Source organism: Mytilus californianus, unplaced genomic scaffold, assembly GCF_021869535.1.
Source record: "Mytilus californianus isolate M0D057914Y unplaced genomic scaffold, xbMytCali1.0.p SCAF_2, whole genome shotgun sequence".
Taxonomy (NCBI): domain Eukaryota; kingdom Metazoa; phylum Mollusca; class Bivalvia; order Mytilida; family Mytilidae; genus Mytilus; species Mytilus californianus.
In genome coordinates, this window is record NW_026262668.1 from 74,973,336 (window position 1) to 74,989,544 (window position 16,209).

General features: G+C 31.6%; 1 protein-coding gene across 3 annotated transcripts in view; it reads right to left on the reverse strand.

Moving 5' to 3' along the window:
- Positions 1–16,209, reverse strand: part of LOC127730303 (neuroendocrine convertase 1-like) — a 50,260-nt gene that overhangs the window by 20,344 nt on the left and 13,707 nt on the right. For all 3 annotated transcript variants that reach the window (XM_052238636.1, XM_052238635.1, XM_052238637.1), the window contains 7 exons: positions 15,150–15,235; positions 12,312–12,484; positions 11,387–11,513; positions 10,339–10,439; positions 7,564–7,664; positions 5,928–6,040; positions 4,200–4,323 (listed from right to left, as the gene is read on the reverse strand). In XM_052238636.1, the coding sequence (XP_052094596.1) occupies positions 4,200–4,323; positions 5,928–6,040; positions 7,564–7,664; positions 10,339–10,439; positions 11,387–11,513; positions 12,312–12,484; positions 15,150–15,235 (825 nt within the window). The remainder of the gene's footprint in view (positions 1–4,199; positions 4,324–5,927; positions 6,041–7,563; positions 7,665–10,338; positions 10,440–11,386; positions 11,514–12,311; positions 12,485–15,149; positions 15,236–16,209) is intronic.

The following is a 16,209-nucleotide window of genomic DNA, read 5'->3' on the forward strand; positions in this document are numbered from 1 at the left end:
TCTTCAATAATGTTTCTATCTATTTTTTTAATAGTTTTTCAGATATTATAGGCAAAAAAAAAAGATGTTAATAATCATTATCAAAGAGCAATAACTCAAGTAAGGGGTTGTCAGACGATTTCAAGACTGTTAATTTATTTGTAGATCTTGTCTTGCTGATCGTTTTTGCTTATTTAAGTTTCTATCTATCTATGATAATTTTTCAGATATTATGCAAAAACCCACAAAAATGATAAAAATTGTAGTTGGAGGGCAATAACTCCAATAAGGAGTTGTCTTATGATGTCGACCATGTGGACTTATTTGTAGATCTTGTCTTGTTGATCATTCTTCGCATATAAAGTTTCTCCCTATCTATTATAGTCTTTCAGATATTAGGCAAACATAAAAAATCATCGGTCAAATTCGTCATATAAGGGCAATAACTCATATAAGAAGTCGTCTGACAGTTTTGAAGTAAATACACAACTCATAATTTTGAACACCTTTGCTTCGTCATATTTTCTCTATTCATAGACGTTTTCAAGATAATGGATAAAACATACATTCTACCCCTATGTTCTATTTTAAGTCATGTCGGCCATGTTGGTTGACAGGAGGGGAAATCAGACACATTTATTAAACAAGATACCCTAATGATGATTTTGGCCAAGTAGATTAGAGAATAAGCTTTAGTAAAAATTAAAGACAACGGACGAGGACAATTGTTGAAGGACGCCAAGTGATGAGAAAAGCTCACTTAGTCTTTTATGCCAGATGAGCTTAAAATTGATAAATATTATCACTAAAGGGTAATAATCATACAAAGAGTTAATTGAAAATTTAAATCAGGTTGACTTATTCCTAGATCTTGTCCTGCTGATCATTTTGCATTAGAAGTTTTTGTCTATCTATTACAGTTTTCAAGATAGTAGTAAAAACACAAAACATGGTAAAATTCCTCATTCAAAGGCAATAACTCCTATTTGTGGTTGCCTGTCAATTTGGGCCATGTTCAAATAGTTGCAGATAATGTCTTGCTGATCAATTTTGCTTTCTACATTTCAGACATGGGGTCAATTACTTTTGAAAGTAATTAATTACATTCAATTACAATTACAAAATCTTCAATTAAATTACACATTACATTTGACTTTTTTTGACAATGTAATTAATTACTTTCCAATTACTTGGCAAATGTAATTAATTACTTCAATTACTTTTGAAAGGAAAATTTAGAACATGCATTTATTCTATCATATGTACATAATTATCATACATTGCTTTATAGTAATAACAAATGAGATCTACAGTGACTATTTTCAAATTCAGCCAGTATCAAAGAAGAGTAAAAGTTAAATATCTGGTGTGTTACGGGAATAAAGAAAAAACAAACATAAATCTGAAGTGCACATAATACTTTGTCTATCAGGAATCGTTAGGACTAGATGTCTGGTTTAATTTAATGCGCAAAATAATAAAAAGCCTTATTCAAAATTTGGAAAATATTAAATTTTGTTTAATTACCTATTGAAATTTTATGTTTTAATGTATTTCATTGAAAATGATACAAGAAGAGAGCCCTATAGATAAAATTTTATTTTTTTTATTTAAATCACAACTTATTATTACTATTTTTCCTAAAGAAATGACTTAGAAAGTCTGACTTTTTAAAAAATGTAATGTAGTTTTAATCACAATTAATTAATTTTAAAAAAATCATGTACCTAGAAGTATATTTATCTCTCTCTAATTGGCACCTGTTTAACATGCAAACTTAACTGTTGTAAAAACAGTCATTATATAGTTTATGATAAAACAAATAGCCAGAGGTTATATTTATTATGTTAAATCAATGTCTAACAATATCCATCTGAATATACATGTAGGTAACAAGCTTATTAAGGTATAAGACAGTGACTTACTAATGGTTTCTTTTAAACACAAATTATGGCATGTTTCTACAATATTTTTTTTTCTTTTTAATTTTTTTTCATTCATTACAAAATAAAGAATCTTCCATGGTTGTGTAATTACAGAAGGTATACTGTGTAGGCTTTGATTTGTCAGCTAACTACATTTGCTAAGGTCATGGCTTTTCATAATTTTTTGAGAAAACACAAGATTCAATCTTTCTGATCCCAAATTTCAAATGTAATTGAGTTGTAATTGAGTTGTAATTGTCAATTACAGACAATTTTGGCTTTGTAATTCATTACTTTCAATTACTTGTAATTGAAAAAAATGCTCAATTACACATTACATTCAATTACTTGAAAAATTGTAATTAATTACAGCCAATTACAATTACATATTTCAATTACCCCATGTCTGCTACATTTCTAACTATCTAATAAAGTTATCAAGATGATAGGCAATACAATTATCCGCAGGACACAGCTTGATACGACGGCAAAGGTCAAAACCCTGAACAGTTAGGGCAAGTATGGACACATCACCACAACTTCCACAATGCCCTACATGTGCGACTACCATACATTCCCTACGCAATTGGAAGTAGTACCTCTTTCCGAGTGAAGCCTTTTGGAATGGTACGGAATGTCCTGTGAGGTGTTGTCCATTTTGGAAAAGACACTGACAATTTATTATTAACTTTTACTTTCACTTTCACTTTCATTTTAACGTCGTCAAATCAATTATTGTGATGTTACGTCTTGTTAACCTTTGTAACCTCATATGCACCGCATTTTATGTACTTCAGTATTTGTTTTCTTTGTTTAAATTGTCCTGAAGACGCCACCATAAGTGGCGAAACATGTAGACCATAATAAAGATTTTCCTTACAGTAATCTACGATGTTGTTGTCTTTGTGTAGCATTATTTTCCTGTGGTTTTAAGACAACCGCAGCATACCTCCGGGTATCCATCCTGATTACTCTCTACCAGCCTATACCGTTAGGTGTTGGTTCACTCGATGCAACCGAAATCAAACAAAGTTTAATTTGGGAGCCTTTGAACCTCAATATAGATCAATTTGATAACGGCATCCAAAACACAAAGTTTAATTTGGACCCCGATTTAGACCAACTTGAAAACTGCATGTGGGCCCTAAATCATGAATCTAAATACATGCTTAGATTCAGCATATCAAAGAATCCCAAGAAATAAATTTTTTTTTATAATCAAAGTTTTGAATTTCAATAAATTTTGCACCTTTTGGACCTTATTGTGGACCAATTTGAAAACTGGGCCCAAAATCAAAAATCTAAACACATGGTTAGATTCTGCATATCAAAGAACCCCAATAATTTAATTTGTGTTGAAGTCAAACAAAGTTTAATTTTGGACCCTTTGGACCTCAATGTGGACAAATTTGAAAACAGCGACCAAAATCCATATCAAAATACCAATAAGATTCAGCATTAAAAAACCCCAAGAATTCAAGACTTTGAATGAAACCCAAATGGAAATGCTCAAGAAATAAGCAAGTAATACAAAGTATTAGAAAAGTATTGTTTTCTGCCCCTTTTGGTCCATAATTTCAAAGCTGTCAAGGCCATAACCTTCCTTTTTTTGGTATGGAGCCTTGGGGTACAATTTCATAGAGATCCTTTCACTTATACGTAAGAAATTGTCAAGAAAAAAGAAAAATGCTTGTTTTTGGCCCCTTTTTGCCCTTTGATTCCTAAACAGTTAAGACAATAACCCCCAAAATAAATCCCAACCTTCCTTTTGTGGTATGGAACCTTTTAGTACATTTTCATAGAGATCCATACACCTGTACTCAATTTATTGTCTGCAAACCATATATCTTCGGACAACGATGAGGACGACAATGACGACATCACCATTACCACTGCAAATTTTTGCTGTAGTATTAAAACCCAAGAAAAATGTACTTATTTGTAGATCTTGTCCTTATGATAAGTTTTGCTAACTGAAGTTTCTTTCTATCTATTATAGTTTTCAAGATAAAAGGCAAAAATGAAAAAATAATGTGCCAAATTTGCCATTTAAGGGCAATTACCTGTTTGACAGTAATCATTGAACAGTTCATTTCCAATTTTTTAATTCATAATAAGCATCAGCACTTAAAGATCCTACACTTTACTCACTTCATTCAGAAATATGTGTGTATTTTGAAAACAGTGAGAAATAGACATGTTAAGGGGAAATAACTTCTTTATGAGGTTTATAACAAAATATACCAGTGAATAGTACATAAATGCTCCAGAAGCTTGATTGTTACTGATACATACGCTTTACAACAAGGACTGTACATGTTTGCATTACAGCTCTCCCGTGCTGGTACTTTTTTCCAACCTTGACTCCGTTGAACAAGTGCTCCCATATCCAGCAAGCCAAATCCAAAATATGAGGAAACTAAAAAAAATATTAAAAAAGATATTTCTAAAAAATAACTATTGTTGGAAAAGTATTTTTTTACTTTTTTAAATGCTGCAAATATCAAAATAATACTGGATGAACATTCTTTGTGGGCATTTGTTTGCTTGTAGGTTTTTTTGTATCTGGGATAAAAAATTAAACACAAAAAATACTGTTGAAATCAAGATGTTTATGGGGACATTCTAAATGCAATTGTATATATTTCCAAAACTATACATTAATTGAATCAAAATATAAACATTCTTTAATGATGTGTCACAAAAGTTTGCCACATGAAATTGTTTTTATCAAAAATGATTTAATGTTATACAATTCTGTCTAGCTGTTATGCTGTTATGATTTGATAAGTTTTTGGGTTTGTTTTTATTTTTTGTGCTTTTCCCAAAGGGGGGGGGGGCAGTGATTTAGCTAGGGCTCATCATTTTCGTCATTTAGGAAACGGTTTTCGAAATGATAAAAGTTTTTCAAATCAATTTTGTCACTTAAATTTGGAGAGTGAAAAAAATATTTTCACATGAAAATACTATAATTCTACCTGTTTTTATGTTCCTGACAAGTTAATGACTCTCAGCTCATTAACTTTTACAACAGGTGTTATAAGTTGTGACTACAGGTAATCCACTTATCACCATTGGATGGGTCACTTATCCGTTATATAATAAACCTCATAATGGACCATCATTATTAGTTTTCCTAGTAAAATTGGTCAGTTGGTATTTCAATTTCATTATTTATCAAATGACCACAATTTGCAGTTCTTTATGGTAGTTTTGTTGTTTGAACAAAATTGTTTTCCTCCCAACAGTTCTCATTTTAATTTCAGTATTTCTCAAAAAATCACAATTTGAGGTATGTTTGTCTTAGTTTCGTCATATTTTACATAACTGTTCATCAAAAACTTTTGACAATTTCGATTAAAAAGATAGTACTTTAGTCAAAATGTTCAGAAATATTTTCACAAGTCAAATAGGTGCTTTCTTTACTATGTACTGTGCATGTGTGAAAGTATTTTTATCAATTAGACACCAAAACATAAAATACAAAATCATTTAGTATTAAATTAAACGAGAGAGACAAATATATTTCTTACTGAGGAACTTAATTTAAAAAATTATGATTTCCTGCCTTTTTCTTACGAACCAAGCCGTAGATGAATCTGGATTCATTCTGAATTTATTATCCTCCTGTCACTTCCCGTTTCCATTTCATTTAAAATTAAAAGAAAACAGGATCTATTCTTGATTAATTTACAATATACAGTCATTAGAATCGTTCAAACATATCCAAAAAGGATCTGTACAAATTCTTGGTTCCAAGTTTATAGAAATTAATTCTGCAAAACAATTTAAATGACTATGCAGTGAAATAGTTGTTACAAGTTCATTTATGTTGTGATTCTTGGTTTAACAAAAAGGAACCCAACTTTTGGTTGATGAAGAATGTCCCCTGAAAAAAACTGAAGTGAAATTGTGAACTAGATTTCAGGATCCTTGTTCTAATCTTCATATTTAAGCACCACATCAGTCAGGGGGCTGATGCAAAAGGAATTCGAAATAAACATGGCCTTCCTTTGAATTTACCTGATAAGTTTGCTGCATTCTTCATGAAATAGTTTCCTTGTTTAAATTCAGGCAGATCTCCCCTAGATGTTAAAACCAAAAGGTGCATCACATCACGATATGATAGATTTGGACTAAAAAATAATAAATATAAGGAGATCAACTTTCTACAAGGTGATTGGCATCTTGAATTAATAGCAGGGAACTGAAATATAAATCATACAGTAATATGAATAGCAAGTGTTGGCATGACTTAGTAAAGCCATTATTATTTTATTACCAGTTATATGTTAGACAGAAAAGTTGAATGGATAATAGGAGTAAAGGCTTCTCATTAGTAGCCTGAATTGATAAACAGACTTATTTATCTCTTTATTGCTGATGAAAAAATTACTTCTAATCAATTGAGCTTCCACTGATTTTTGTTTTGATCAATCCCCTACAGGTTCATGAAAAATGTAATTGTAGTTTCAGTGAAGATTTTGCTGATTTGACAATCTGAATCCTGATGAAACATGGATGATAACTGCCTCTCTTGACCAAGTTTTACATCTGAATGGAACCAAATGAGGTTGTTTGAAGTGGACTTTCCATACATCATGACTAAAGAGGTTTAAAGAAGATGAAAAAGTGAATGGAAATAGGTGCTACTTATACTACAATGTTTGCAATCGATTAATATTAACTGAGGATCCTTTGTAAAGGGTCTTTAAAGTTTAATCAACAATCCTTAAATTTGAAAACATTTCTCCTTTTTAGTTCTGAGAAGATTTTGGAAAATTTGCCAAACAGAACCAAACATTGCTTCTAGGGGCATTTTTAACATTTTATCTGAACTAAAAGGAAAACAAGATGTGTCCATAGGTCACCATGCTCACTCAAACTATAACATTTTCATGTTTAGTGAACTGTGGAATCTTTGTTAAAACCCTTATTGGGCACACATATTACAAAATTCACTGAATCATGTGTACTAACTTCAAGTTGATGTGACCAAAAACTACTCTAAACCAAAACTTCAGACATAATTTATAAAAGACCTTTCAATTAATATTATATCTGCTAATGGAGTTCGGTTCTAAATTTCGCCTGCTTGTTTCTTTTCTACACAATAATAAAGAAGTGCACCAAAACCCCCATGGGTATTTTCAAAAGTTGGCAGCTATGCCTTTCTAGATTTTAATGCATTCTTGGTAATATTATCAAAAGCATACACCAAAATGTTGATTGATTAATGATGTCCACATCAACTGAAATTCAACCAATAACATAATGTACAATGAAATTAACTATAATCCTTATGATTCTGAAATGTAGATAATGTAAAAGTAGAGACATTGAGGAATATTTAGGAGTCCATGAATATGAGTACAAAGAAAATCTCTTAGGATTACAAGTTGTAAGGTGCTAGTCTTTTTTAATGAATAGAAATGGTGTTTAATGAACCTGTCAGAATAATGTGTCCAGGATCATTTTAAGGCCAATAATTTGTCAAATAAAGGGATCCATTCTAAATGCAAAATTGGGCTATATTTTCCTTAAAATGACATAGATAAATGACCCAATTCATAAATGATTTGACAGATGAAATAATTGTAATCAGAAACTCCATCAAAGGATTAGATAAGATCATTGCATTGATCTAATACAGACTTACTTGGCACTGAGAGCAAGTGCTACTGCTCCTGACACCATAGGAGCTGCTGCTGAGTTCTGATTAAAATATTCTGTAGATGTATTCCCGACATCCGTTGTTACCTACAAAAAATAGTGAGTTCATATCTGCTATATATAAACAAGACAATGCCCAATTTGGCTTAGTAATGTTGAGTAATATACAATTTGAGTTTCATTACTGTTTAACCATCATCTTTTCTTGTGTGATTCAAAAAATAAGTTGTAGTTGCAATACTCTTAAATACAGGTTTCCCACTCAAATACCAAGCTTATGCAGAGGTTAAAACAAATTGTCTTCCACTGTTCAACTCTAATAATTTTTTTCCTATGGCTATTTAAACATTTGAAACTACTGAAATTGCTATCTTAAATTTCCTTCCTGATTATTTATATAACCATTCTTCATAAAAACAATATTAAATTGAGCAATTGCAAGAAAATTAAGTTATAAACACTTAAATAAATGTTTGGATGTTACAATTAAAATGTAATTAAATGCTTCGCTGAGCGCAGCCTGATACAACCGCAGAGGTCGAACCCTGAACAGTTGGGGCAAGTTTGGACACAACATTCAAGCTTGATACTGTCTGAATTTGGATTGTGATCAAATTTTGACATAATATAGGTTTCTGACACAAAATAAATGTGGTCAAAGATCTTAAAAATTTGAAATGGGACATTTAATTTACCTAGTATGGTCAGATATCCAAAATCTAACAACATGGTTAGATTCAGCATATAAAAAAACACCAAAAATTTAATTTTAGTTGAAATCAAACAAAGTTTAATTTTGGACCCTTCAAACCTTAATATGGACTTATTTGAAAACAGGGCCCAAAATAAAAAATCTAAATGCACAATATGATTCAGCATATCATAGAGCCGCAATAATTCAGTTTTTGATGAAATCAAACAAATTTTAATTTTATACCCTTTTGACCTCAATGTAGACCAATTTAAAAATGGGGCCCTATATCCAAAATAGTAATACAAGGTTAGAACCCCCAAAAATTAAAGACTTTAAATTAAACCCACTGAAATTGGTTAAAAGATTTGTATTTATTTTCAATTGAAAATTTCTTGCTATTGCGCAATACTGTGCAATTGAAGATTTCTTGCTACTACGCAATACTGTGCAATTGAAGATTTCTTGCTATTGCCCAATACTGTGCAACTGAAGATTTCTTGCTATTGCCCAAAACTGTGCTATTGCGCAATACTGTGCAATTGAAGATTTCTTGCTATTGCGCAATACTGTGCTGTTGTGCAATACTGTGCAATTGAAGATTTCTTGCTATTGCGCAATACTGTGCTGTTGTGCAATACTGTGCAATTGAAGATTTCTTGCTATTGCGCAATACTGTGCAATTGAAGATTTCTTTTTGAATCTTTTTAATAAATTTGAAATTTCAAAAATTTTGAAGAAAAAAAATATGAACCCATAAAAATAATTGGAAAAAAAATCCCCCCCAAACTTTTTTAACCCCCCCCCTCCCTCCCCCTTGGAGTAATTACTACCAAACTCAATCCCAGCCTTCCCTTTGTGGTATGGAACCTTGAAGTACAATTTTAGAGAGATCCATACACTAAAACACAAGTTATTGTCTGGAAACTAGTAAAATGTTTGTTTTGGCCCCTTTTTTGCCCCTTATTCCTAAATGTTTGGGGCAATTATCCCCAAACTCAATCCCAGCCTTTCATTTGTGATATAGAACCTTGTGGTACAATTTCAGAGAGATCCATACACTTACACACAAGTTATTGTCTGGAAACTACAAAAATGCTTGTTTTTGGCCCCTAATTTCTAAACTGTTGGTACCATAACCCCCAAAATCAATCCCAACCTTCCTTTTGTGGTATTGAACCTTCTGGTAAACTTTCATAGAGATCCATTCACTTAAACTAAAGTTATTGTTGGGAAACCAAATGTGTCTTCGGACAACGCCGACAACGACATCATAGCATTATACAAACGCAAAAATTTTTTTGCGGTAGTATAAAAACAGATCTTGAATTCATGATCAGATGAAATCTGCAACCCCCCTTTAGATCCTTATCTAATGTCATATTCTTTGATATGTTCCACTTCATCATAAAAAAACATATACTTGTGTTTTTATTTCTGATAGATGACTGGAGTTAAACTCTTCAATTCTTGTTCTGTCACTCAAATAACTCTTCATAGTACTTTTTTTAATTGTTCATATGTCGAACCATTTAGCTGACTGATTTGGCCACAAAAAAAATCATTCTTATACAGGTAAAACCAGGATATACATACACTTATTTCCTATGAAATGAAATTAAACAGACAAAAAAATAGTCGGTATAGGATTGCACATGATTGTCTGTCTATTTACATTTATATTTATGTTTGAAATAATCACATGACCAAAGGCAGTCTTAGAGGTCATTTGGACCTTTTGGACTTAGTTTTAGTATGCTATTAATCAAATATAAGAATTTGAGTTCAAATCAGTGAAAATGAATTTGACAGCTAATGTCCCTTTAATCTATGAAATCACAATCTTTACAATACTTCACAGTTACTGAAATGAGTATCAGGAATCAGTGAGGTGGACAGTAATTGTTACAACAACTATGACTGAAATTTGACTGCTATCTAATTCTTTCAGTCAAATTGAGGCTAGTGAAAAAGAAAGGTTAAACTTATTTTGACTTGTGGAAGTTTAAACATAATTTTTGCCTTATTTGTGTATGAGCTTTGAATGTTTATAATCTATATCATACATACTATTTTATGATGTTGGGCTCCACCCTTAGCAGTAAAAGCAGCTACCATCATGGCACTGCAGGGTTCTCCATTTGGAACTTTACTTAAATCATTCATAATTCCTGAAAACAATTATATACGCTGGTGTTTTTAAACACAGATGATATAAGCTACCAAAATAGCTCACCTGGCATAACATAGATTCATAGTATAATCTGTGTTGACTTGTCTTGTAGATCGAGGAATCTTTGAAAAGACACTTAGTAGATATTTTTTTAGCATTTGGTTCAAAGTGGTTCTGCTGGTTCAAAGCTTAAGAATATTTGGGTGTTTAAACATGACAATTTGAATGATTTACAGTGGTCAATCATAGCAATTTTTTAATCTCAAATCCCATGGATGATTTCAGGTATATTATGTTAACTTGAATTAATGGATTCATTAAAACAGACATACTTTTATGGTTTTTTTTCATAAGAGATATGTAAACAAGAATTGTTCATAAAAGTTGGACACTTTATATACATGCATAGCTCACAAGGTATCCAGCTTCATGCACATACAATATATAACTATAACACCCTATGTACTCTATCAAAATTCATGTATCAGTATAGCTATCTTATCATAAATCTAATGCAGATTAAATTAATCATAAAATAAATGAAAAATGTGTCCATGGGACACATATGCTGCCCCTGCTTGCATATAACTTTATAAAGGGACATAACTAGAGAACTGTAAAAGTGACACCACCCAAATTCGAACATTTTTTTGTTAAATGAAAATTTTATATTATGGATGGTTGAGGTTTGAAAAAATTGCCTCCTATCCACATCAGCCTATGTGTTTAAATCTGGTACAACCCTTTGTTAAAAGTTTAACATGTGGACTTTGCATGCAAAATCTTATAAAAATCTATTGCATCATACATTTACTGTGGTTTTATTTTTATCTGATCACCAATGAGAATCCTTCATATTTGATATGATTTCCTTAAAATTTTGATGGATGTAGCTGCTTATTATATACTGATTATCTGGTACCTATGAAAAACTTAAGTATATACCTGCTACTGAAATTACATATCTATTGGTAACCAGTCTGTCATAAGCACAGCTGTCATGACTTAGTTCTGTTACATCACCACTGTTTCCTGTAGCAAAAACATAAACAGATCCAAGACCTCCTCTGCCCTGAAAGTTCAATAAATCTAGTAAATTACAGAAAAGATAATTATAGCATAACTACACACAGTTAAAAAAGCAAAAAACACGGAGGATAACTATGTATAAGACAAGAAATGTACTTTAAAGTTCTCGACATTTTACCTTTGAACCAACTTTAAGGAGTGAAAATATGCAAAATTATAATATGACGTTCTTCAAACCCTTAAAGTACACACCTGCGGTAAAATACGAATACATTGTATGTCTGCTGATTGGCGTAATGATTTGTTTTGGCAGTTTCATACATAAACAAACAACTGGATGTGCTAATAAATTGTTAAACGCCAGTTTTCATATTTAAAATAAAAGTAAGACTTATTAAATTTGTTCAATAATAAAGTAATCAATTAATCAATTATACAAATAAAATAGATATAGGCCTAAAATATTTATTTGTGGTTTGTATTCACAAATACTTGTTGCATGATAAAAATCCAACCTTCTTCATTGGCCCACAGTGCCATATTAATGGAAGAAAGATCAATTCCTTCTTTTCCAACACAGTAATTACATTTTCATAATCATTTAACTTGATCCTAACCTGTCTTAGTATGTTTAGAATGTCACTAATTCAGTTTTCTTCGTCGTTTATGACAATATTAATATGTGTTCAATTACGGGAAGAGCAAATGCCTTCTCCTATAGTGCTTGGATAATTCATGGAATTCTTGAATTGATATTGATTTTACCACAGGTTAGTCCTTTATGCCTAAAATACCAGAAAAGTAATACCTATATGAAATTCATTGAAGGGGAGATAATTACCTGAGTAGTTCCCCTTATGAATGCATCCTCTTGATTCTTCTCTAATTTGTATGTTTTAGTGCCAGTATGGAAATTAGCGAAACTGCAGGAGTAAACCTGAATACTATCCATATGATGATAGAATGCTGCCACATCAAACGTGTCCCATACAGCTGTAGAAGCTATCTTTATATCTAAAAAGGAGAAAATTAATTAAATACAGTCAAAATTATATTAAAGGTGAACTTTGAGACCAGATAAAACCGATATTTTAAGAGAAGTGACCTTTCAGTTAAGGTTCAAAATACATTGGTATTCCTACAGCAGGATGAGGGTATCATGACAGGACAAGTTTTCTCTAAATACAGGTGACCTTTATAGCAGGTTTCACTGTACCTGTAAATTATACTTCTTTACTGATCTACAAGATAAATACATGTCTTTTGAAAATGTAGCTTAAAAAAGATGAACTAACAGTCATGGTGGTTTTGTTGTTCCATGCCCACCTGGATTGCAGACAAGGCTTCCAAAACGGTCATATATTCCAGATATTATACAAATGTCCGGTGAAAGTCCGGCTGGGCAAAGCATGAAACGGTCATCTACTTTTTAGTTTTCAAGGCTTTCTTAAACGGATAGTAGCTACGATTTTCATTAAAATTATTTTTCTAATCTATATGCCGGATTTTGTACAAAAGGTTTATTTAGAATGAATAAAACCATCACTGAGACGGTCATTTTAACATAATTCACGATCTTTTTGACCCAACCTTTTGCCTTTAACAGCCACACATTTCCGGTCATAAAAGTGGCTTGATCATTAAGTACTATCAAAACAACCCCTACTTTAATGCCTTCTCATTTTAATCACGGCTAATTAGTTGTCGAACAGCTGAAATTTACCTGTTCAGGTGACAGGTAAACTATTTTGAACCGGACATTGATCGGTCTATTCAAAGTTATTTTCTAACATTTCAGCCGTTTGCATCTAATTACATGAATTATTTTAGTCAAAAAGATTTAAATTATCAGAAATATGTTTATAAATATGATTTGATGAAAAAATTAAAAAGGTGAAAATGAAAAATCTTCATAACCACGTTGTTTGAACCAGAGACATGTCTCTGTTTCAACTAGTACACGTGTGCGCATGATCGGAGGTGTGAAATTTAATTATGCATCCTAATTTCTTCAAAAAATGCTTAAATTGTCATTGATACCTTTATCTCACGTTTATTTCGAACATTTTCTTGAAGAAATAACGTAGAAAGAGCTACTTACACTCATTCATGCTTTGCAAACGTACACGGAATTTACGTATCCTTCTCTGGTCCATGTTTTACCATTGTCAAGATAACATCCGGTATTAGATTTAAAAACGAAAGTAAAGTTTTTGACAACGTTATTTTGCACAAATAAAGAGTCTAAGGCAGATATAAGTACGCTGATGTTGCACACTTCGAATGATGCACTGCCAATATAACAGTTTACGTCAGAACTTCGAATTTGAATCAAAGAAAGTTTAAAATCGTTTTCTTTTAATGTCAATCATTGGGATGGTCAACTCGGCAACTGATTACCATAATTGCCTTTTGTTTATTTTGCCTTAAGGGATTAAAATCGGGATAATATATAAAATGTCCAGCTGGCTAAAAATAATTTTAGAAGCCCTGATTGCAGAGTGTAGATCCTATAAATTTGGTATTTCTTTGCATCTCTGTCACAGCATTAAGAACTAAGAGCAATAAACTGTTGACACAGAGATATGTCCTACCTATCTGCATAAAATTCAGAAAAAGACAATCTGATGGACAGCACCATTGCTTATTAATTCAGTCCCTGGACCATGATCAGGTCCTGAAAATGGTTGACAAACTGAGACTTTCATTTAGTTATGTAACTTAATAGAAAATTTCATTGTTTATTGTAAGTAGTTCCAATCAATATATAACTTAAGCAGAAAAACTTAACATTGAAAATTGCTAATTAATTAAAAGTCACTGGACCATGTACTAGGGGTCAGGGCCTCAAAATAGTCTTCCTCTTGATATGTACTGATAGTAATGCAACTTTATACAAAATATCATTGATCTATCACAAGTAGTTCTTATCAAACTAACTTCAGCAGAAAATTTAACAATTGTTGACACTTGAGCCATCACCTTCATCGCGTGAAAAGCAATCCTTATGTTTCACTTTCCATTGTTGCAGGCGAGACAAAAACTGGTTAGAATGAGTACTGGTAAGAATGACACATGGTATTCATTTTTCTAGAGACCAACATACAACTGACATAATTCAGACATATTATGTTGGTGTAGTACAAAGGATAGTAATATTAAGGGGTCTATTTTTGTGAGGTTAAATTTCACGATTTCTGGTGCAAAGCCTGTTAAGGAAGGTCTATTTTTGAGATATTTATCATTTTATAATAATGCCTAAATTCATGAAAAGTAATCCACGTACTAAAATTTGCAGTTGACAGCATACTGGTAACAAAATGATTTATCCTTAATAATGCATATTAAATTGTGCACAGAGCTCACCTATTTATACCACTGCTCCCCATTTGCATAGAAAAGTTAATCTATCTTTTAAAATGAGAACCCCCCAAAAAAAAAATCAACTTGATATAATTTTGTACTAGGAGGTGCACAAAATCTCATTAGATACTAAGGACTATAATTTCATTGAAATCTAATGTCCTGTTTAGGAGGAGTAACCTTAGAACAATGCAACAGATGAACAAACAAACAAACAAAACAGACACAATAGTCCCTATATACCCCAGGTTCAGTAAGCAGGGCTATAATAAAGGGGTAAAAAAATCTCTCAACATATGCTTCTTTAAAAGGGTACCTGCTATTTCAGACCCAAACGCAATCCCAATTGTAAAATTTTTATTCTTCAGAGCTCCTATAACACCAGCTACCCTAGTACCATGTCTGCAAAAAAAAAAAAAGATTTAACAGTAATGATTATCAAGGCAATTGAGGTGCAATCACTATCTAAAATTTTCACTTACAACTGTATACTTTTCAGTTATTTTAAAAACCTATGTTTATCTTTGTTTGATACAAATGTAGCCTTTCATGTTGTGTTTAAGCCTATATTTAATAACATCCACCTCATTTTGTCTCTGGTGGAGAGTTGTCTCATCGCCAATCATACCAAATCTTATTTTTATATTACTTACAGCATAATACAACCATAGCATGCTTTAACTGGTACTTTCTAGGGTCAATTGAGTTAGGAAAATTGCAAAATACATATTACACATTTTCTTAGGTTTACTTAATGTAAGATATACCTAAAATATTTATTGCTAAATTTCCCTGGAGTATTTTTTAAGTTGCTATCTAAGATCTATGTTATTTTCTGTAGAAAGGACAAGGATAGGTTCCTTTAAGCATTTTTTACCATCAATGTATTTTCTTATGCTAACAAATAAGTGTATGCTTTTGTGTACCATTAAATCCATTGAACTTTAATTTGCATCCTCAAATAGATTACAAGAGTGGACATGCTTATATATCCAACCTGTCTTAACAACTATAACAGCTGTTTAGTTGAAAGTCTCTCATAATCAAGGTTTTTATACATATTGATCACAAAAACTTAAATTTGATCAACAATCCATGCAAATAAGTTCGAGGAAATAAGAGCCCTGTCAGATGGAAATGAAAACATTTATACAATGATTCTATACAACAAATATAGAAACCTATAACTTGTAGTAACTTAGAATCTGATATAATCATAAAAAGTAAACATGTAAAAGTTTATCAATGAACCATGAAAAGTAAACATGTAAAAGTTTATCAATGAACCATGAAAAGCAAACATGTAAAAGTTTATCAATGAACCATGACAAGTAAACATGTAAAAGTTTATCAATGAACCATGAAAAGCAAACATG